Source organism: Anopheles marshallii, chromosome 2 (assembly GCF_943734725.1).
Source record: "Anopheles marshallii chromosome 2, idAnoMarsDA_429_01, whole genome shotgun sequence".
In the NCBI taxonomy this organism is placed as follows: domain Eukaryota; kingdom Metazoa; phylum Arthropoda; class Insecta; order Diptera; family Culicidae; genus Anopheles; species Anopheles marshallii.
In genome coordinates, this window is record NC_071326.1 from 19,109,450 (window position 1) to 19,133,535 (window position 24,086).

Genomic DNA, 24,086 nt, shown 5'->3' on the forward strand with positions numbered 1-24,086 from the left:
GCGATGCCGACGATGGCGGCGATGCCGATCGTGGGGTTGATACTGATTAATCTTCACTGTTCCGAACCCCTTAGCGCTTTCGAATCCTTCGATCGGTGTCAATGCTGAAAATGTGAGGTTAACCTGCAAACGTCTAACCAGGTTGGTGATTTGATCCCGCTGGTACATCGAATCATTCCGGAGTGTAGGAGCGCAGGAAATAATGGACTCGCCTCTTCAAGTGGTACTGACAAACTATCTTTATTGAATCATATCAAGGACTACTATGATTCAGTTGAATAAGATTCAATCCTTGCATACTTGGATTCCTTCACTCCTCCTCAAGCTGCAACGATTGAAGTCCCAACTTCTTTCGGTAGGTTTCCAATTTTACTCTTGACAACGGTTTTGTCAACGCGTCAGCAATCATAAATTCAGTAGGGCAATACTGAACTGTGATAACGTTGTTGCTTGCCAAGTCTCGAATGAAATTAAACCGAGTGTCGATATGCTTTGTTCTTCGACTTCCTCCTTCTACTCCCAACATCGCCATGCAGCTCAGGTTATCTTCACGGATAACGATCGGTACTTGGTCGAACAGACGTCGGAAAGAATAGAGGTTTTTTGTCTTCCACCAGACACCAAATTGCTGGCACTGATGCACACCAGGCAGGCTGCCCAAACGAACCGTAAGGATACCATGGTGACTTTCAACTGTTCTAACCAGGATCTAACACGTTACAGAAAAAAAAAACTAAAACATTAATATGCACAACGAACGATTAGTCCGATATCTATCTTTTCAAATAAATGATTTAATCGAGCGAGACGGCAACACGATCACCACACCACTAGAGCAACAGCATCCAACGAATGAAGCGTTAAACGTTAAATATTCCTTTTATATACCTAGCAATGCTTCACTCTATTGATGGAGCTTATACTGCTGTTCGTCTTTCAGTGAGATAATCTCTTCTATGCGTAGATGCAAAGGGGCCAGCCCATATTACGCTGTGAGGTTATCTGGAAGCTAAAAATGTGTTTAAAAGCAATCATTGCATGGAAATGCCCGCAAAATGTACGAAACAAGTAAAACAGAGTGATAGAGCATCGGGAGGCTGATATACTTATCAGACATAACTACAAACCTACTGTTGAGAACTTTCAATACCATCCTCACGTGCGGATGATGCGCTTCACTGACATGCTAATTAAGCCATAGCATTTCTGGCCCGTAAACTGACCTCTAACGTAAACTAAAATTAAAATAAATTATTTTTTTGAATTTTATAAAATAATCGGTGTATTTTTCTCATTCTTTTCCAGTAATTCAACCATGTCTATTGTACCGTTGTAGAAACGTTCCGTTCTGTACCATGGCATACCCTGCGGTGCCGTTGCCAAACAACATGTTATCTTCCACCAAATCAATCGTTTCCTTAACTTTTTCAAATATTTCCCTTGATTCGCCATTCCTTTCTTTGAGTACGTATTCATCGACAATTGCTCGAAAAGTTGCTTGCAATTGTACAATGATATCCCGATTATCAGATAATGTACCAGTGAAGTGTATTGTAGCTAAGGCTGATAGCTTGTTAGACTGGTACTGATCTATCGCGCCTCCAATGCCACTCCAGAAATTAACCTTACGCGGCACATTCTGTGTGTGTCCGACATAGTTTTCTAGCGCTCTGTGAAGTGATTCATTCTTTGTCTTCAGTTCCCCATTGATGGAGCCAATACGAATCACGTGTGCCGCGTGAATTTCGTCCCCACAGCCACTTGACTGATCCTGCAACTGGCTTGCTCCACCTTTCACTAGCGTATCACGAGGGATTCCCGTGGCCTCGGCTATTGCCTGCAGAATACCACCAAATGTAAAGTAACGCACCAGACGGAAGGCGATGTGTTTGTCGGGCTTACGCAAACGCTGTTGATATTCTTTACGTGACGCATGTACGCTTTGGGAATAGACCGACGAGCCAACGTCGGATATAACATCCGTTGGCTTCCTTTTTGCCACACAGTCCATTTCGATGATCACAACAAGTAACAGGCATATCGTCCACCAAATACGTATTGCACACATATTTGTTCACTGATGCTATAGCTACAAAAAAAAAAACAAACAATTACAACATTAATACAATTGAAACTTTATACACAAACTGTAACGTTTAATACAAAGCATTACCTTCGTTTAGAATGCGACTTACAATTCCGGTCGAGAGTTGATTCAATCAAGCCAGTAGTCTTGAAAGTGTTCAAAACGACGCGCTGATGTATCTTCTTTATATGAATACTCTTGTTTACCCATTAATACTTATTAATGGGTACAGTGACATTTTGCTAAACAAGTAAATGATAGTTAAACAGCACATTGCATTTTGCAGTAGAGTCTGAACTGAAAAAAAAATCATCCCAGTCTTCCACATTTTCTTATGTAGTCATCATCGTCATTCGTAGTGTGGTATCGTCACATAAAGAAAAATGCTTGTATGATGGACTTTATTTGAATCAGTTTACCTTGCTATCGATTTATCTGTTTTCGTTTGCTGACGACTTTCACCTGCTTCAACGTCAATGTGATCATCTCTTCCATTACCTTGTCTGGACGCTGACACGACAGCGCGGGGGGAGGGTTTAGGGGGTGGAAAACAGGGAATGGCTCACACCGTAGCCAGATGCTGTTATTGAATAAATAATTTAATCACTTCCCTACGCTTCGCTCATCCAGTTGCGCTCCTCCTCCGTGCCTTATTCTGCTGCTTCAATGCAACCCATCGAGAAGTGGTGTGACGTAGAGAGAAAAAGAATGTGTGTGTGTGTGTGTGTGCGGAAGAGAGTTTTGTTTTCACCGCACAGCACCTGTGCAGCTTTCCATCCCTTCCATCCTCTGGCCATCCGAAATGTTGTTCGTTTAATGCATTAGGCTAAAAAAGTCCCTCCCCAGTTTATAGCTATGTAGTATGTAGCCGTATCGCTGCATGATAATGTTCGCCTTCCAAAGCACAGTTGCGCCGCTCCAGTTTGTGTTTTTTTGTTCACCAAATGTTGGGTGAACTGTTTTTAAAAATGTTCAATGTTACGCAGTATCTTTGCAGTGAGCTGAAGGTGATGCTTGTCAGGGGTTTCTTCTTCTTTTGTTACACAAGCAGCCATTTTAACCAAGCTTAGCACTTCATTGTCTGGATCTGGAAAACGGAAGAACCCACATTACATTGGTCCGTTTGAACGTGCGGTACGAAAAGCGCTTCAGCGTACCTGGGAAGATTACAAATCTCGCACGCGGGCAGCTCCCGGCTGTTGATAAACGTGCAGAACGTACAAATCCAGTTCTGTTCCGCATCGCCACTCGGCACAAACTCGACATCATTGCTCATGCTGGAGCTGGAACGAAGTTGTACAAAAAGCGGATTAGTTACGGGCGATCGTGGCAAAATGTATGGCGCACCAGTGCGGTACTACTCACTCATCATGGTTCGAGCTGGCCTCAATTAGCTCTTCGAGCGTTTTCCACACCTCTCGCGATTTCCACTCATTAGCCTTCGCCTTGTCCTTGGTGCGTACCGCTTCCAGCAGCGGGCCCAGCTGGGATTTCATCGGCAGCATATCCTCCATGCGGTACAGATAAAACAGCAAGTGAAAATCGGACACAGCCTGCGGGGAAGATCGAGATGTAATATACCATACACCGAAGTGAACCAACTAACTTAGTAGTGTTTACGTACATCCAGGAAGGGCATCGTGCGTGATTTAGCCAAATAGTCTGCTAGGGCAGCGAAATCCTGTATGTGACCGTCGATCAGTCTATTCTCGACCGGGAAGTACTGCTTCGCATTCTTCCGCTCCAGGAATGTGTACAGCGGTACGAGCGGTGTCGAGGCCGGCACATCGACCAGCAGATACTCTACCGGCAGTGGTCGCCCCAAGCGTTGCACCTCATTACCGTAGACATCCTTTTCCTGGAACAAAAAAAAAAAAAGAAAATACCGATCAGATGTCGAATAAAATTAATTAATTAAATGGCTATGTAAATAGTAATTCTCGCGTACTAGAAACTCTAAATAGCTGCAGTAAGCCTTCAAGGGAATTCAAGTTTAAGGTGGGAAGTGGAGACCAATGCTGAATTCTTTTCTAGTTTGAAGTACATGTTCAATCTCATACGTTCTGAATCCTGTGCGAATCAATATCTCAAAAAAAAAAAATACAAACGATTTTGAATCAAACGATCTATCATGCCAGAAGAATGCTTAAAAAATGTGTTAGTTGAGGATGCTTCGTGTGGAATCGGCACGAAAAAAAAAAAAACCATCCAAGAAAAGCTTCAGGAATAAACGCAGATACCACCTTCATCTTTAAGTATGCCATTTTAACTTCACTGCCAGAGTTGGTTGCCACTTCTCGTGCTCATCTGTACTCGAACGCCCGAACGTAAACGGTGTGTACATATTTGTTGATGTGTTGTGTGCACAATGTTTAAAACACATCCAAACGAACAGGCACAATGTGTGGTTGGGAATGAGAAAATTGACGACCAATGGGACAATCAATATCATACCACAGAAGCGTATTGTAACGGAAAAGCATGAAAAGTAACATACACTTTAACCTCCCCTTTAACTTTCCAAAATATTTGAATTATGATACGTTGTTCACGTCTAAGGAAAAAATCCCATCCAGAGATATGAGGTGGGGGGTGGTGGTGGTGTTGGTACCATGACCCAGGTAAAGTAAGGTAATTATTGATACTAGAGGAAGGTGAGTTTTGTGCAATGGGCAAATATTTACCATTCAAATAGTGCAGTCTTTAACACCGTGTCGCTTCTGAGTAGGCTGCACCGTTCAGTTGTGAGTAATTTAAGTCACAAACACTGAACAATTATGCAAAACCTTTTGAATTCCCAAACATTATTCTCGTAAATGATTATTTTTTTAGATGATTGAACTTCTTGACGACATTGCACTAACCCCGAGTGGGTCTGTTTTATCACGTGATAAAGAATAAACCGGACACAATGCCGAGCAGCTTTGAATGCGACCTACACAAACCGGTTTAATTATTACCAGATGACCGAACGCAAAGGGTTCCGATTAGCCAACATCATCAATCTGTGGTGAGCCGTGTTTTTGATGATGTTCCGGGTGAGCATCCAAACGATGATCATGATCAACTGCACTCACTCACCCGATCCTCACTGAGCTGAACACGTCATCATTGGGGCAGCTTTAGGGCGAGAGAACCAACCGAGAGATCAACGAAAAGCAACGTTTAATAGATTTTCTCTGCGAAAATGGCTCTTTTAGTATCCTCCTTGAACCCCCCCCCCCCCCCCCCCCCCCACCCACTCTGGCTAATGATAACTCATGTAAGAGAGAACAACCACAAACAATGATAACTATTGGCTTTGCCAGCACCAGGGAACACCACCCCTCCTCCGTTCGTGAGTTTGAGTTCTCTCGAACGTTTCGTGCAGGTTGAATGTGCTTGATTGCGGCGTAATTTGCATAATTCCTGCCCTTTTTTTTTTACTTCTACTTCCTCTACAAACCACCGGCAGTGTTGCCGGTTTGTAGGCGCCACGTTGGGATAGTGTTTATTGTCGTGGCGTAACATACAACCAATCAACACGCACACTGACGATGATGATGATGATGGTGATGTTGCTGGCGATTCGTGCACGCGGCGGTACGATCGCGCTCTTCGCCAAAGCGTTGTCCGTTTTCGGAGTTGATCGACACTGGACCTGAGAGCTGCGTTCAGCTGTCAATGTGGGTAGTTTAAGGCGAAAATGACGGTGAGTGTACGCGCAAACAAACCGCTTGCAATGGGAAGAGAAGAACCGGTTGCCATCAGCTGTGTTTTGTTGATTTGAGATGACGTTTTTTTTTGTTTTTGTTTTGCCATCATTATATCGCCGTGGTAAGAAAAAAAAAACCAAGTACCCAAAAAAAAAAAATGCACAAAAGTGGTCAAAAGATAAATCGAAACAACGACAAAAAAACACCCTCATTCAATTGTGCGTCATTTCAAGTGAGTATTTGGTAAGAAGGGTATGTGGGGAGGACGTTAGAACATTAACGTAACAACTACGGCAACAATTCGCGCACCGATAAAGCTACAAAATATGACCAAAAAGAGAGAGAGAGAAAGAGAGAGACAGCACTGCTGAAGTGACTTCCATGATGGGTGACGATACAGCAAATTAAGATGAGAAAACAACTGTGTGTTGATCTTTTTTTTTGTTTTTGCATGTTACAGCAAAATGTCCACTCCACTCCCGCACAGTCGCGGGGATTCTCTCTCGCGATTTCGATCGCTACACAATGGCCCATACGCAAATCGCTTTCCTAATCGCCAGAATCGATAATCGATCGTTTTCCGAAGCGTTACGGGAGGGGGTGGTGGTGGGTGGGTTGTTTTTTTTTGGGGGGGGGGGGGGGGAAATTCTAACCACAACCGAAAACCTACCGCTGGCTGGGCTGCTCGAATTGGAGTGCCGTACTGGCCGGAGCAGCTTTGGTGTCTTATCTGCCAGTGCAACTCACCAATCAAGTGAAAACAAAAGTGAACCTTTCGACTTGGGGTAAGAACAACAAACAGACAACCCAGCAAACGTTACTGCGTGAGAAAAGTGTGAAGTAGTGCGGTTTAGCTATTCATTGTTCTCCACTGCTCTGCTGACGACCATATTCGCTCGCCGTGCTGTGCGAGTGGCGGTCACTCACGAGCAATCAGCTCACCAACGCGTGAGAAACGAGCGCGGCCGTCTCGAGCGCAGGAGATGGAATAACAAAAATACGCATTAAGTTTTTTGCCGTCACCTAAACAACAACAAAGTACGACGGTTCGGTTCCAGCCTCTGCAAGCGCAGGAGAGGGTTTTGTGTGTGTGTGTGTGTTGCACTGTGTGCGGTTCCCGGTGTTGTGGTATCGTTGGCTGGTGGCAGCAGTCACAACGCGTCAAACCAGTGGCACGGAACGGAGCCCAAGACCCCACCGCCAAAGGTCGTTGCGTGGTTTCGGGACTCGGAGTTGACACTTGCGGACCACCACCAACCAGCGCGACAGTCGTCCAGTCGTCATCCGGAAAGTGGCATCCGGAAAGCAACAAAAGAAGAGGGGTCTGTGTTTTTTTCTGTGGGTTTCCGGTTGTCGGAAGACGAAACCTCATCAGCGCCGGGTTGTGTCCACAGCAAAACATTGAAGTGCGAAAAGAAAAAACCTCACTCACAAGCGAGTGAATATCCCGCGATGCGTCGGCAAACCGTACTGGCGGCGCAGAAAGACGCAATAGACGAAGCGGACCGTCGGAGGCCGGCTGGTGCAGTGGGTACTGTTTGAACCGTTCATCAATCTACCAGCCTAGTTCCGGCTGACGGCGTTCGATCGATTTGGCAAAAATAAACAATACTCCGGCTCTAGGCGGCGGCTAGTGCCGCGAAGCAGCGAGCACCACGACACACAAAACAAAACGGGCAAAACCAAAACTAACAACAAAAAAACCGCCTCCAGTACGTAGTAATGATTCGTTTCGCTCCGTCATTGCCGTAATTATCATTCTGCAGCTGGAAAAAAAGGCCAGATAGAGGTAATTTGGAGGGAACGGCGTTCAGTATGTGTTGTTGCTTCCACACGTGAAGTACCATCCGCCTCCATGGTCTTCGGGAGACGACGGGCCGCAGTATATTTATATTAAAAATTAATATTTTAACAGTGACTTTCTGAGCGGGTTTGCTCAAAAAATGTACAGCAAAGTGAGAAACACAACAAAGGAATTCATTCTTCTGCGTCGTATGTGATTTACAGTGAAGCAAAAAAAAAAAACCAGTGCAACAACACGCACCATGCGCCTCCATGGAAATGTTCGCAAACGTTTGACGTGGCTCAATTGATTCTTTTGGTGTGTTCCAAAAAAAAAACCTGGTACGTTCATCTGCTACTCTTCAGCGCACTCTGTAGCCCACTAATTTGTTGGAACGCACGAAACAAGAGCCCTCCACTTTCGATGGCGTCGATCGGTTACACAATACAGCGCCGCGCACAGTAACGCACAGGTGGTGTGTGTTACAGCGCTGGATGGCAAAAATGTTCGGCAAAAGCCGAAAAGTTTACCACTGGCTGGATGAATTGATCGAACACCTTGTGCTCTTTCGTACCTCCCACCGTGCATACCGTGCCGCTACGGAAAACAAGAAAATTATGTGAAAAGTGTTATATGGACCTCTCTCTCTTCCTCTCTCGCTCTCTCTTTCTCTCGTTTGTGGATGAAAAAAAAACAAATTACCGAAAGGGATTGCATCATACGAAAAAATTCGATGGAAGTGATACTGTTCGAAGGCAGATAAAAAAAACGTTACTAAGTACGGAAATTAGTGGAAACGAATCAAATGAACGAACAGTGTTGCCAAACATGACAGCACTTGACCGGTATCCTTTCATACACCGGGTCGGCACCGGGATTACAGAGACAACGTTGTGACCGGGAAACGAGAAATCGAACTAACCTAACGCGGTGTAATCCGAACCGTGAATTAATCGTCAACCAGACGATCGTTTACCTATCGTGTCGCTAAAGCTTTATCCAATGGGCTGCCAGACAATCATTTACGAAACCCCCACGGGAGAGACACTTCACTTATTGCGCTTAAACATAAACTATCCATCCAATAGGTACGAGGAAAAAAAAAACAACAGCAAAATTCAACTGCCCAAAAGCTGTTTAGTCACACAAATCAGCGACCAACGGGAACTAGCGTTGACTGCTGACGGACACACAGCGGCGGAGCGATTCGCGCGCTCGTGTGTTTGTTTTCTTCCATCGTTGGTTGCCGCTTGTGGCGGGAGCGCGGGCACGGAACGGGCCGGTAAGGGATCGGCGGCAACCGACGGTACATGGCAAAGAAACGTGAGGCGTGCAAATGTGTTCCCCCAGCAAAGCAAGATTATTATTGCCTTGCCACGGTACACCAGATCACAAGGTCACGGTCAACCGCTGTACGTTGAAAAGTACCCGCGAGAGAGAGAGAGAGTGAGTGAGAGCCCCTAGCGTGCAAAACACTCAAGTGTGGTGAGCACGAATGCTCACGGTTGTGTGCGTCAACCAACCCCACGGCAAACAGCGACAGTAGGGGACATAGTAGGGTAGTTCTAGTAGAGGGATATGGTTGGGGTTTTTTGTGAGATAACGATGACTAGCAGCAGCCCGCTTTTGCATGGAGTTGAAGCCGTTTGAGGGAGAGCTCACCAAAATGGGGAGCGTGAGTTACCGTGTGAGAAATTGTAAATAAAGCTGTGAGTCGATCATCGTCCATAGTTTCGTCCAAAGCCCGAGGGTAGAGGAATAGCAAATAAAAAGACGAATATTTCCGCGGGGGAGTAGAAGAAAATGGACCGTTTAAACTGAAGAGTTAACAATAACAAACATAATAGAAATGATGATGGATATGACATTTGAAACAGAGCGTAGAGTAACGACACACCTTCACAAACTATTGGCTGCGTCGGATGGATGTTTGGTAGGCAAAGATATAAATAATTTTACCCCATCCGCAAACGTTTTGGCCAACACTCGTAGCAAAACAACAACAAACTTGCTCGAATTGTGAGCTGTCCACCACCTGTCGGCACACTCACCAATCACGGCAACTGCTCGAAAACCCGAGAGGAGGACACGGGACACTAACACACAAGCACCGTTGTGAGAGGGGACACATCATTTACTTTGCATTGCTTCGCCGGAACTCATTTTCACATCTCTCACCGAGTTGGAAAACTCATCCAGCAACTCCGTGAATGTCCGTGTGTGTGGGTGTGTGTGTCTGCGACGAGCTCTGGATTGTTCGACTCGAGTCATCCGCACCTGGTGCAGTGTGGGTCAGTCGAACAGCATGTCCACAGCGAAAAGGACAACGGCGACGACGACGACCCGAACGACGACCATCGCCACCATCACCAGCACCGTCCCGACGGACGGGCACAACAAACAAGCGAAAACACCCGGATGATCAGTGATTACGGTTCGTCTCCCATGTTGCTGCCCACCCGCTAACGGACGGGCCACCCTTAGCCACCCTTAGTTTTATGCTCCAAACCCGGGGCCCTATCGAACAGAAAGAAAAGGTCCTCCACGGTCCTTCCGCTGTTCTGTGTGCGCGTGTGAATGTGTAATCGGTGTGTGGCAGTGTGAAACATGTTTACCCAACTCCAGTAAGCACACGGAGCGAAACGCACAACAAACGAAGCAAGAGCTTTCTGACCGACCCGCGGAACAGGACGCAAAGAAAAGGCTAGCGCGTGCAAGCAGAATCCACGGGCCACAACACCGGGGGAGGAAAATACTGTCGCGGTACACTGGCATTGTGGTATGTGTGTGTGCGAGACTGTTCGCGGGCAGTTTTCTAACCAACGACAGCGTACATCCTGCAACGGGGCACAGCATCACGCATCATACAAATGTGGGTAGAACAGCTCCAGAAGAGCGAGTCGCCAATATCCTGACGTGTCTCAGTTGATTCAATGTTTCACTACGATTGCCTCACTGGGTTGGCCCGTTCCCGTATCGTTCGATGTGATTTGATTCCAGCTGTGGAATACCCCAACCAGACCTTCCCTTGGTGGTGCTGTATGGTCATACTTCATCCCTAATACGCAATACACTCTGTGCTCTTTCCGGGATGGGTGGTTTATGGGGTGTGAGGGGAGGAGGTCTTCGGACACAGTGTCATATATTTTCGTTTCATTTTACCGACTACCCTTTTCCGCTTCCAACCCACTGAAAGACACTAAGACAAAGGCTTTGAGGTGGAGAACATGTTGGTGCGGAGTACTTGCACGCTCGCGTAGGTCTAAATTTGGTACCGAATTTTTCCTCATTTCCATTTCGTGGGAAACTTTGGCGTGTAAAGTGCTGTGAGGCGTGGGTGGGTGGTGGAAAAGGGGGAGGAAAGGGGAGGGAAGAGGAGTCCAACACAGCTGCTGACCGTCCTGACCGTCGAAAAAAACAAATTGTTTAACAAATCGAATTTAGATAAGTTTGAGGAAAAACGAGAGAGAGAGAGAGAACGAGATCGAGAATAAGAGAGAGAGAGCAGGAGAGAGAATGTACGGAACACCGAATGAAAATGAAGCCGTGAAAATCGACCGAAACTGATGTGGAAGGATAATGAGCAGAGCGAGAAAAAAAAACCGTGAGCGAGTGAGCGTGAGCGAGTGAGCGTGAGCGCTCACCACCCAGTGAGTGACGGGGGAAAAGACGGAGACCGCGCGCGCGACACAAAGCCGAGTTTGGGAAAATGAGTGAAAGAGAAAGTGCTGCCTCCGGGTGGAAGGGAACCCCAAAATGTGGGGGGGAGTTTACGGAAGGCGCGGAACATGCGGGACCCAGTATTGCCCAGTAATAACATGCCAGCTTTGTGTGCTAGCCGTGCAAGTGTGTGCGTGTGGTGAAGGAAAAACAAAAATCAACAGATACGTGCGTCATCGAGCGAATGTGTCTCGGGTGGGGGTTTCGGGGGGGCCACCGGGGGAAAACTGTTTTTTGGATCAGGCCTGCCCCGGTACTGCCCCGCGCCGGCCACATCCACCGGGTACGCCTGTCGGCATTCCATTCTACGCATCACCACACCAGTGGCAGGACTGTCGGCACGGGGCGGAGTGCACTGTACAGGCTGTTTTGCGCGCCTCTAGCACGGAGAAAGCAAAACGGCTACTACACACCACCGCACCATTTGCCCAGTGTGCAGGGTACGCGAAGCAGTCGAACCGTCGACTACAGACAAGCTAAGCTGCTGCGTTTTGCGCTCGGTTGTCATCCTAGTTCCTAGTCGTAGGTAGTTGCACTTCAACTCGCCACTGGTTCGCTGTTTTGTGTTTAAAGTTGTGCAAGGGCGGATGTTGCTGGGTGCTGGAAAATCTTGGACCCATGTGTGTCCTTGAGTCGAGGACGAGCCTGTCTTTGTGTGTGTGTGTGTGTGTGTGTGTGTGGGCGCTTGTGTGAGTTTGCGTGCGTGTGACGCAGTCAGTTCCAAGTCATTGCCCCACGTAACATCGTGACTCCCGGTTGACAGGGTGGGGAGAAGGCAAGTCAAGTGCGTCAAGTAGAGCGAGAAACCTCTCGCAGGTGTGTTTGACCACGCATAATGCCCTAGTCGGAAAGCCCTAACAAACGTGTGCACGATTTATTGTCGTGCCTTCCTGCGTTAGTCGCTGCCACGAAAAAACCAGGACCAGCCATTCAGCTGGATTCGGTCGACGTTCGCAGTGACCTTCACAGGAGGATTTTTTCGGGAAGCAGCGCGCAATTTAGAGCAAACCCCCATTTTCACCGTTTTGTGTTTGTTTTGTGAGTGTAGATATCGATTATCGTATGGAACATCAGCCAGCGTTCAGAGCCGCGACAAACCAATCGGCATCTGCTGCAACAACAAACAACAGAACGTTAATGAACAGTTAATATTGTGTGGCTGGTTTTGTTTTAGTACAAACAAGTGTTGTACTAAAAATAAAACAACATCGTAAAAAAGTGTTCGAACAATTACCATTTCCGAGTTAGGTTCATCGATCGAACGGCCGAATTTCAATTCGTCATCAGTGAAGGAGACCAGACCGAACACAACACAGCCCCCCCCCCCCCCCCCCCCTCCTGTGTGCTGCAACAATATGTTTTCCATTTTCCACCACGACGGTGCCACGGCAGGGAACGCCGTAAAGATGGCGGGTGGACGGTAGATCCACAGGGCTCGCTTCCAACGCAACGGGTACCGACCATCACAAAGCGCGTGAGAAATGTATTGAATTAAGAAACCCTCAAATTATGGTCCACGGCGACGACCGTCCGCGCGTCTTTTCGATCTAGCGCGATGCCTCGATGTTCGTGGCCGAGGGGACACAAGACAGGACAGGGCTCATTATAATCGGCTCAATTTTTCCGTACCGCGCGGGTGACAATCGAATTATGGACCTCACCTGCAGAAACACCCAATTCGTCGATGGGAGACGAAAGCGAACTCGGTGAAAAAAAAAACAAAATTCTCCCCACGGCAAACGATAACAATTTGTGCTACTTAGAGGTCACACGCAGGAATAGGATCTGGACCGACCGGATGATATCGTTCATTTCGGTGGGTGGTGGTGGGAGGGAGTGTTTTGTTGGTGGTTAACAACACACCCACGAACATAATTGTACCGAAGCAGGAATTGCTGGGGAATGTCGTTGCTGGGACGTGCAATTAAATTAAATTAAGGATCTAGTTACACGGAGCAGGATTCGTCTCTGTAGCGGAGATCCACCATTTTGGGGAACCGTTCCGAAAAGGCTATACCTTTAAAATTCGATCATATTAACTGATATTGATTTTTCCCTTTCTTAATCCTACTCTCTCTCTCTCTCTTTCTGTTTGTATCACTCTCCGTAGACGACAATGGATTTCACACCGCTCCCATCCGAGCTGGAGGAGCTGATCCTCTGCAGCTGCTGCCACCTGCCGTTCAACGAGACGGACGCACTGCCGAAACTCTTCTCCTGCCGGCACTACTTCTGTCTCAAGTGCGTCAACCAGGTGCTGCTGAAGGGTAACGAGCTGTACTGTGTGCACTGCTGGAAGCGCACGGAGCTGACCGGGCCGGACATGAAGCCGGACGCGCTGCCGACACACAACGCCATCCTGTATCTGTCGCAGAACCTAAGCATGATCTCGAGCGGTAGCATAGCGACCACCAACAAAAAGCCACCGGACAAGCCGACGAATGGTGGCGATAGCTGTGGTGCGGTGGTCACCACCCCGAGCACAACCAACGGCGGTTCATTGACCGGTGGGCCGATACCGACCACTAGCGGTGGTGTGACGGCCGGCAATGGAGCATCCGGGTCGGGTATCAGTGTGGCCGTGGGTGGCGGTGGCAGCGGTGGTAGTAACACGAGCAGCAGCAGTGTGGGAAGCGGTATTAGTGTGGTCGTTACAACGGGTAGCAGTGTCGGTTCCTCGGTGGCATCGAACGGATCCACCGGGATGCCCTCGAACGGGGCGGGCGTGATCGGTAGTGCGGTGGTAGGTGGTGGTGGTGGTGGTATCGGGCTCGGTGTTGGTGCGGTTGGTGGTAGTGCCGTCGGTACTAGTGGTGCGGGTGTGGTCAGTGCCATCGGTTCGGGCAAGTATCGCAGCAAGGGTGAGAACTGTCTCACACACGCCATGCCAAACGCGCTCTGGTGTTTGAAGTGTAGCACCGCCGTCTGTCGGGCGTGTGCCAGCGGTGACGAGCATCGGCAGCATCCGGTCAAGACGCAGGCGGAGGCCCGCGATCACATACGCACGGACATTGCGTCCGACCTGCTGCTGATGCAGAAGTCACTCGCCGAGCTGCAGCATTTCGTCTTCAAGCAGCGCGACTTTCTGCTCAAGATACTGGAGGCGTGCACCGCGCTCAAGACGCAGGTCGAGACGGAGCTGATCAACCATCTGCCCACGTTCGAGGTGGCGGAAATCCGTAGCAACCTGACCAAGGCGAAGCTGTTCCTGGGCATGCTCGACCAGCAGTCGCCGGCGGAGGCGTACAAGCTGTACGCAAACCTGCACATCGAGAAGCAGCGTTTGCAGTCGAAATACCAGGAGATGTTTCTGCAGTGCAAGCTGGACGATCTGATCCAGCATTACGGCGTGCTGTTCGACTTCGATCTGATCAAGCAGGCGCTCTCGAACCTCAACACCATCGATCCCATCTCGTTCGGCAATGGGACGGTGGCCGGGTCGGCCGCGATCAATGGCCATCACAACTCCATCCTGCTGCTTGCCAACTACTGCATCTCCCAGCTGTACTCGCGGCACATTCTCACCACCAAACATCATCCGTCGCCGTCGCAACAGCAGCAGCATCAGCAACCACAGCAACAGCCGCACCATCAGCAGCAGCAGCAGCAGCAACAGCAGCAACCACCACTTCCTTCGCAGCTCGGTCCACTCGAAGGTGTTACGCTCGGTGGGCATCATTACGTCCACCAGCAGTCACCGAATCACGTTACGATGAACCATCTGCATCATCACGTCGCCCAGCAGCTGCACCATCATCAGCAGCAGCAGCAGCAGCACCAGCAACAGCTGTCCGGTTCCGGCACGTACGCAAGCCAGCTGCACGATATGGCATCGGCGATACTGATCGCACCACCGCCGGACCGAATGGCACCGGGCAGCGGACGGGCAACGGGGGACGGGTCCAGTTCGGCCCGCACGTCCGGTTCCGGTTCGGGCTATCTGAGCGAGATCTTAAACGGTGCCGGTAGCACCACCGCACTGCATCAACATGCAGCCGTCGCCCTGCAGCAGCAACATTCCTCCCAGCTCGCTTCGCCCGGCGGGCTCATATCGTCCTCGTCCTGCTCGAGCGTCGTTTCGCTCGTACCGGCACCGTCCTCCTCGGCCGGCTCATCCTCGGTGGTGGTCGGCGCGGGCAAGGGCCAATCGTCGAGTTCGGCGGCGGCTGCCGCTGCTGCGGCCGCTGCCGTTGCCGCCACCCTGCTCTGCAATCCGTCCGTGCACGTCTACCCGATCTACTTCTTCAGCATCGAGATCAACGGCCAACCGTTCGGGCGCATACTGATCGAGGTGCGGAACGACGTCGCGCCGAAGATGGCGAAAAACTTTGGCGCCCTCTGCACCGGTGAGCTCGGGTTCGGCTACAAGGGCTGCAGCATCTTCCAGTGCTGGGAAAACGAAAGCATCATTACGGGTGATTTCGAGCTGAACAATGGGCGCGGTGGCCGGTCCGTGTTTGAGGAGGGTTTCTTCATGCCGGACGACACGAAGATACTGGCGATCCGTGGCTCGGTCGGTATGCGACGCAGCCAGAAGCGCCATGACAATATGGGGCTGGTGGGGTCGCAGTTCCGCATCATCCTGCGGGAAATGCGTGGCTTCACCGGCATCTTTGCGTTCGTCGTGGAGGGTCTGGAGCTGGTGGAAAAGATTAGCCAGGCGGGCGATTCCGCCGGCAAGCCACAGAGCACGGTGCTGATCGCCAACTGTGGCAAGTGGCAGTAGGGTGATGTACGTGTAGTTGGGGGGTTGTGGGGGGGGGGGGGGGGGTCCTTCTAGGTACGTTTTGTTGATAGCTTCATTCTGTTACTTATACTGGGTGGGGCAAGGTTAAGAAGAAAAGGGTTCAAGGCAGCACCGTATAATGGCCAAAGAGCAATGTTGTGGAAGTAAGCTCAAAGCTTCAACTTCCATCGTTTGTTAGTAAGCGACGATCGGCGCGTTGATAGATTTTAGTGATTCGTTTTGGGGGCTCGACGGCGGCATTAGGGGCGATATAATAGTGGTAGGTTCAGTAGTAGTATAATTTTGTTTATGTCTCCTTTAAACCACCCCGTAAAACACCTTCCGCTGCTAGTATTGTTGTTTAGAAGCTAGGCTTCGGTTCCTGTTGCGCATCGTATGGTATAACCACCACTGTTATCTCCTTTTTTTTTTGTTTCGTTTGACACACACTAGAGTTCACTGCACGCACTAAATACGCGGGATTAGCGGGGCGCTGTAACGGACCAAACTTTCGCGGTTCTTATACGCGGCGTAGCGGCCGGCTTCTATACTAGACTGAGCAGGCGCACGCGCACGGCAGTAGGTTAGGGATGGGCAGGGTAGCGATGTAAAACAAAAAAACAAAACTTCGGAAACGGATTCGACACGGAATAGATGTAGCTTTTCCTTAGGGTATGGGTGGACGATTGCGAACTATTAGTACGCCGCACGATAGAACGATTTTAAGGCCACGTAGCACGTGAAACGAACCCAATTGCATTATACAGCGGAAACGATCGGCTTACGATCGCGTGATACGAGTAAGAAAGGGTAGCGACCGGCACGGAGCACGAAAACCTCGAAGAAATCTCCCGTAAATGATTCATCCAATCTACAAAACAAACCCCCAAAACACAAAATTTCCCTTCTTAATCCCTCGAAGGGTTTTCATAGGCGTTTAGAAGCGGAACATCATGATGCGAAGTGGTTGGTATTTCACTTCATAACATACCACAAATAGTACACGGACGAGATCTTCCCTTTGTTTTGGGTGAATGCAAAAACCATCAAGAAAGTGCAAGCTAATCTATCGTACGACAAGCAAAATGCACTCGTACAACCACACCGGATGTATCGACACACTGACGTGTACACAAGCTACTACAGTCGCGAATTAGATTCGCGAACACACAGAAACACCCATTAATGCATAAGCATCATCGGCACGATCGGAGTTAAACGCGTATAACTATATTGACAAACAAAAAAGAGCAACAAACAATATGTGCAATATGCAACACAAATTTTAAATGACTTCAAGTGCGACAAAATATGCTAACAAATATTATCCTTAGTCGATCTAATGCAAAACCACAAAACACGGAACGGGAAAACAATATGAACAAAACAGCAAAGGAAAAGATATACATATAAAAAAAAAAACAAAACAATACAATACAACAAACGCGCGAACAAGTTAAACAAACAGTGCAACCTTAAACGAGGCGGGAATAAATCAAGAACGTAAAGAAAGTACAATGAATTGTATTAACTGTTATATGTTAGTGAAATCGTAACACGTGTGAACGCTAAGCGCTATGATGTAGTAAACTTGGTAGATTTAAAAAAGAAACACAAAAAAAACACACACGATTGCAGAATAGGAAAGGAACAAAATAAACACGAAGAATGTTCTGTTGTAACAGAAGAAGGAAATGAAAAACGGAGAAAAGCATATATATATATATTAATATACACGCAACACACATTACACACCAGTACCAGCGAGATGTAGTTTTTTTGGCACGTAAACGGAACGTAAGCGTATATAGTCGTGAGCAAATGTATAGAAATCTATATATTCCCGCATGAAAAACGAAACGTAATACTACCGAGAGAAAGCTATATTTTTTATTGTGCAGTAGTTGGAAAACAAACAAAAAAACAACAAAAACAATGTGTGAAGCAGAAGGATAAAGAAAAAAAACCAAACAAATATATATATAAATGTGTTACAAAGCGTTAACTACAATGGTACAGAAAACCAGCATGTAAACGAAGCGAAAAAAAAAACAAATCCATATCCCCATTCTCTGCTCAACCATTCGAGAATCGACAGCAAAGCAGCACACTTAAACGTGTAATGGCCGTTTGGGTACGATAGGCACAACGGATGGGCCGGTGTAAGGATTCATTCCGGTGCTGCAATTCTGCGCTGCTTAAGCATTTTGCTGGCAAATAGTAAGCGTTTCTCGCTCAGCGAATATACCAATCAAAAGAAGTAAAACAAAACCTATTTAACCTTTTACCTTCCACCAATTCACTACGTGTACGTGTGTGCGTTTATAGAAGCGAAGAGCATTATTTACACATTACCAAGCTCGTTATGCGAAAATGTCGAAAGGAAGCGTATAATGGAGAATGGAAAAAAAAACCAAAATACCCCGCGGATTGACGGGCGATCCATCGCAAAGCGTATTGTTAGAATTATATAGATGTCAGAATGAACTGTGAAGAGACTGAATGTTTTTTTTTTCGTTGGGAATGGAACCGTAAACAAAACCTACCAATAATACAAAACACGTAATCCAAAAGGTGTGTAGAAAACGAAATCCTACAGCAAACCATGCGACATAAAATAGCCAAGCGTTAAATGTTCAACTGATCGATAGGGAATGGTTGCAGATTGGCAGAACGGCGAGCAAATCAAACATAGCAAACCGAGCGGGAAACACGTGTGACGCTACTGCAAGCATGTAGCCGTAGTGCAGGGCAACCGCAGCAGCACTTAACACACACTATTATTTGCACCACTGTACCGAAAACAAAGCGAAACAAATCCTTCCGGGAGACGAAAGGCGCAGACGGAGATTCGGGAGCGGGGCGAGAATTTAGGTGTAGACTTTAATTAGGCAACACGCAGCGAAAGAGAAATGTCGATGTATTTAACGAAACAACAAATGGGTCGAATACGCGTATATCTATTTAAACCTCGGTGCAACAAACCCGCGCTATATTGAACACGGAAGTATAACAAACACAAAAATGCAACACGTTACAAAGCAGTACAAAATCGATAACAAACGGTAAACAAACGGATGAGTTTTTAGAGCCTTGTCGTACATAGGGGACCGGTATGTTTCTAAGTAAACACAAACGAATGAAGTATGTGCAAAAAAAAAACACACACACACCCACACGAAATGCACTTTCTTCTTTCGGTACAATCGGGCACCACGAAACGTCATTTTAGACTAATTTCACTCGATCGAATTTTTATGTTTCTTTGGATTACAATGAGTAGCAACCTCGTATTGGTTTAACATACAAACATCCTTTTAGCATTGCAACGTATTTCCTTACTTTACTGATCGCAAAGTTTTGAAATAAATGTCGACGAATTATACAGCATTTAGCGAGATACAAAAATCGGACGTACGAGTGACACACACGATCAAGAAAAAGCGCATAACTTACATGCCAGCACTTTAAGCACACGATTGCACATTAGTCACAATAGTACGCGTAATAAAAAAAACAACTCTCACGATAATTAACACGCATGGTGAAAATGCTAGAAAGCTCTCGAATAGAAGATGATGAAAGCGAAAGGTTTATCGTGCAATTTATGTTGGCAAAAAGCATCCCTTCTATTGCTACCTTTTGTTACTTTTGTGCAGAAAGGAGAAATGAACACGATCGTTCTCAAATGTTTCACAAAGTACGTCGTCTATCGACAGATCACAGCACCGGACTAGTATCTATAGTTTATAGCAATGGTTTAAAAACCATTGACCCAATCCACAACGATTTGCAAGGGTGAGGGGGTTTGCAGATAAGATAGGCTTTACCAGTCGAAACGAATTGCAATGGATAAGGAAAAAGTACAAGCAACATAAAACATGGGCGCGTCCCTCAACTGCTTTCCTACGGCACGGGTACATCGAGAAATGGGAAGGGAAACGGTGCAATCTAGGCAGACAGTATTCTATAGAACATGTAAACAGCAACTTCAAACCCTATCGTTGCTTACATCTTGCGTAAACCAAATAAAACCGGACAATTAACGGATACAACATTTAAACCACAACCAAACAACAACGCATCGTGAAGGTGTGAAAATGTTTACCAGTACGTACCCCGCCGGATAGAAGCAGTGCGACGTTGGACACGTTTCATTGCGATACAATGATAGCAAAACAAAGGCTAAATCACAAAAAAAAAACATGGACATTCGTTTTGTGTGCGATACCGGAAGAAGGCAGTAGAACGATTCATCGGTGGGTGACGGTGGGAAACATGATGGGGCGACGGGTATAAAAATCGATTTTTATAAGGATAAGGAAATACGGTACCAGTACAATCGACGTACGTGCTCTCGAGAGACGGTTTATTAGTTGAGTATGCACGCTTTACGTGTAAGGGTGCGAAGGCGTACGGCCGGTAATGCGAGCGGGATAAGGAAGCGAGCGGCGAAGATCGGATAATTTCTTTAACAAAACCACAGAAAAAAACTATAATAAACGGAACAAGACCCTTCAACGCTAGAACGGCTAAAATAAACGGTGAAATTAAGTTAGTGTTGCTTTTGTTTGTATGTTAATATCCGAAATCCGAATTCTAGTTTTAAGTGTTATAATGTCTCATGGAAGAAAGATTCGAAACTTGTTTATAATACAACCATTCTATGATGTTGTGCGAGAACCTTTAGAACGCATGACTTTAAGCATGTAATATTATTTTGAAGAGTCAAAGGACTTTAGTCTGTCCTGGCGAACGAAACTGGGACTATATGGAGCTATTACAGTTCAAATACGCTTTTAAAACATGAACTTTGTCCAAATATCACGAAATCCTCTTAGCCAAATCTTAGCGAAATCCCAAAAATCGTTAAAGCACAACCCAAGATGATCAAACCACGAGATCATACTCTCTAGTAGATCGTACTCCCCCATGCGAAAGAATCGACTGGTTGTATTAAAGAATATTCCACCGAATCACCGAAAGGCATTACAGAGCAACATTAATGAGCAATAATCTTTAGTTTTGAATTACACTTGTCTGCCTTTGAACGTAACCCATCCATTCATTTCATATATCACAGAGACCCAGGAAATGCCAGCTTCTTCTTTATCGGCACAACAACCTCAAGGGGTATAGGCCTACCATTTTTGGCTTTCTATGACTTCACCTTTACCCGTAACTAAATAGTCAAGTCCTGGCATGGGGGATTGGTCCGGATGGGATTTTCGACCGGTGCTGTCGTGTCCGGCGCCGCAACCAATACACCCTGAACCGCCCCAGGAAATGCCACCTACCTTGTAGTAAACATCCGGAACGTACTGCTTGTCGGACGACTCCCGAATGTATCCTAGCTCGGGCGCATCCTTTGTAGGAATGAGACAGTTGTCTCGCACCAGCGCCATACACTGTGCCGATACGGCATATCCTTCCATGTGCACTTGTTTCTTCACGTCACCTAAAACGGACCAACACGGCGGTAAAACAAAGGGAATTTTTCCATCATCTACACAAACACCTACCAGTCACACAAACTGTCACAAATTTCGAACCAAAGTATCCGTTCGACGAATCCTTGCAGCGATTAGGATATTTGTTCTGCAAATGTCCTGCCAGTATGCACTCCTGCGCGGTCAAAAAGTGCGTCTTGATGTTGCGCACATGTTTCACCGTCCCGTTGGCCAGATTTTCACTTAACAAATCCGTAAATATCCACCCAACCCGCTGCAAACCAAGCAACTTGGCCAGCTCGTCCACATCCGCATCGTGCGGATCGTCCAACAGGCGTATCGAGTCACGGTTGCTCTCCTGCGGTGGCTCGTAAATGGCGGCCACACGCGCCCTTATGCCGAGCGGTACGTCCGGATGAAGCTCGTACTTGCCGAACAGGAAACCGATTCTCTGGTGGCCGCTCGTTCGCCAGTAGTTAAGGAACCGCTCGACGATGCCCGTATTTTCGAACATGACGTTGTCCACGTGACGGTACGGTTGCCGATTAAGCGTTATCGCCGACGGTTGGCACTTGGAACAGATGCCTTTCGGCCACGGTGGATGATCCCGGCACCCGGACTTAATCTTACAGTTCAAATCCTCGAGCGCAACAAACTTCCCACGGGCAGCGCCGGACGTTAGCTTCTTCAGGTAGGAGTGAAAGCTGAAGTGCTTTATCTTATGCTCCTTGAGGTAGTTTTCATCCCACGGTTCCACCGGGGAGCAGTGTACGCAGCAACCGTTTGAATTGTGACGACAGCTAAAACCGATCGTTAATAAATTAATAAACATGAATCGCGGTTATGATAAGTCAATGGAAACGTACAGTTTTTCGTCCCGCTCACGTTTAATGCGGCCGTCCTGCTTGTATAATTCCAGGTCGACCGCATCCTCTGTGATCGCCTGCTCTGTTGCTGCTGCTGCGGATGGTTTCGAACTGGTCGATGGGGTAGCCTCTCGGCTAAATGTCGCATTGCTGTGCGAGGAACTGTGGCTTGAAGCTAACGAATTAACTGATGCACTTCGTTCCTGTCGCCAAAAAAAAAAACACATTATTAACCATCATTTTACTCTGCTCTGTCTCCATTGTGGCCCTTACCGTGGCCTTCGAAGTAGAAGGTCCTTCTACTAGCCGTAAATATACAATATCACCATGTTTGAGACCAATATCTTTCACTTCCTGCGAGCCACTGGAAACAATCTGAAAGTGTAAGAGCAAATATTGCACGCATGCAGGTGTAACATTGACCACGTCAGTGTTTGCGATTGTCAGCGCATAGCTTACCTCCTTTGTGTAGTTTCGCTCACGGTATAGCGCAAAGTCGAAATGATCGAACCCACATGCTGCCTTGGCCAGCTCATAGAGGCCTTTTGTCGTGACCGATTGCTCTGTTTCGACGCGTTTAGTGCCATCAGCTGATTGGATTCGCAGTACCTAGCAGAAAGTATCGTTTGTGTTTGAGGTTAGAAAGAATTTCGGCTACAAACCATCAACACCAGCTTCCCGTCCCAAAAGTTTGCATTAGCCGAACCGGCATATCAGCGCTTGTGGTTGGCTGCTTCTTTGATGATTCGTCAGGTTGCTTTGTACAATCGGCCGGGAAATGATAAACATTCCCTGCACGGCAGAAAAACAACCAACATGACAAATCACTTTCCGGAAGACAGCAACGGGACGGAGCCAAGTGAGTATCCAGATACTTACAATTTTATTCGATTTGGACATCGTGTCCTGCACCGGCTGCGGTAATCTGTGATCGCTTGTTTAATCTCTCTGCAAGTAACTTTCCGGCTCGAGGTGCGAATGGACGCTTACGGGTTCAATTTTGGCTTCCAGAGTTCGCTTTTCCAAGGGAAGATTACGTTGTTGTTCTTTTTTTGACAGATCAACCGATTTGCTTCTTGTTGTTGGTTGTTTTCTTTGACAGCAAAGCGAGCGAAAATTGTCATTTCATCGTGAGATGTGCCGCGTTTATAGCGTACAGGTCGAGAGTGCACTTAGGGTTGAGCAATAAATTTTCGCTACTAGTCCGTTTATTATTAATTACTTATCATCTAACTTTCTTTTGATGTCATAACTAGAAGCAGACAAAAAAATGAGTAGTTTTGCACTTGTTGCGTTATTTTTGGCAAGTGTTTGCGTAATTTTCTGCCAGAGTGCATTTCACAGTGCAGGGCGAAATTGCATCCTTATTTGAATTTGGATTTTATGCAAGCTGACCGCTATTGACCGTTGAGGAAAATATTGTTTGAAAAGACGCAAAGTTGCGAAACTATTTTTCGTAATAAAAATAGAATAAACCCATATTAGCATCTTTTTAAGCATTTCCATCGCGAAAAAGACATATTTTAATGCTTATCTAATATAGTAAACTGCCTTTTACGGTTCAAAAATTGCAAAATCGCACGATAATCCTTTCCATTAAGCTTCTGTTGAACAAACCGACCAAACTTGCACCATTTATCGAACTATAAAAATAAATCGTGCCTGGTGTAATGGAATGCAACGATGCTCACGAAATGGGTCATCCACTCAGAACTCCATGCGACTTCATAACGCATCACAGTGGTTGTGTTTTATCGGTG

At 47.0% G+C, this 24,086-nt stretch overlaps 2 protein-coding genes across 2 annotated transcripts; both read right to left on the reverse strand.

The window, feature by feature from the left end:
• Positions 1-1,309: 1,309 nt before the first annotated feature.
• LOC128716372 (uncharacterized) lies at positions 1,310-2,011 on the reverse strand. The gene has a single exon (XM_053811295.1). The coding sequence runs from the start codon at positions 2,009-2,011 to the stop codon at positions 1,310-1,312; it is 702 nt and encodes a 233-aa protein (XP_053667270.1).
• Positions 2,012-3,131: 1,120 nt separating this feature from the next.
• On the reverse strand, positions 3,132-23,226 carry LOC128710470 (nuclear protein localization protein 4 homolog). Its single transcript, XM_053805524.1, has 10 exons — positions 23,206-23,226; positions 22,786-22,935; positions 22,600-22,701; positions 22,327-22,529; positions 21,533-22,260; positions 21,308-21,468; positions 3,711-3,944; positions 3,452-3,639; positions 3,244-3,369; positions 3,132-3,173 (listed from the first exon to the last, which is right to left on the reverse strand). Exons 1-10 carry the CDS (start codon positions 23,224-23,226, stop codon positions 3,161-3,163), a joined length of 1,926 nt encoding a protein of 641 aa, XP_053661499.1. The 3' UTR covers positions 3,132-3,160.
• Between the last annotated feature and the right edge of the window lie 860 nt (positions 23,227-24,086).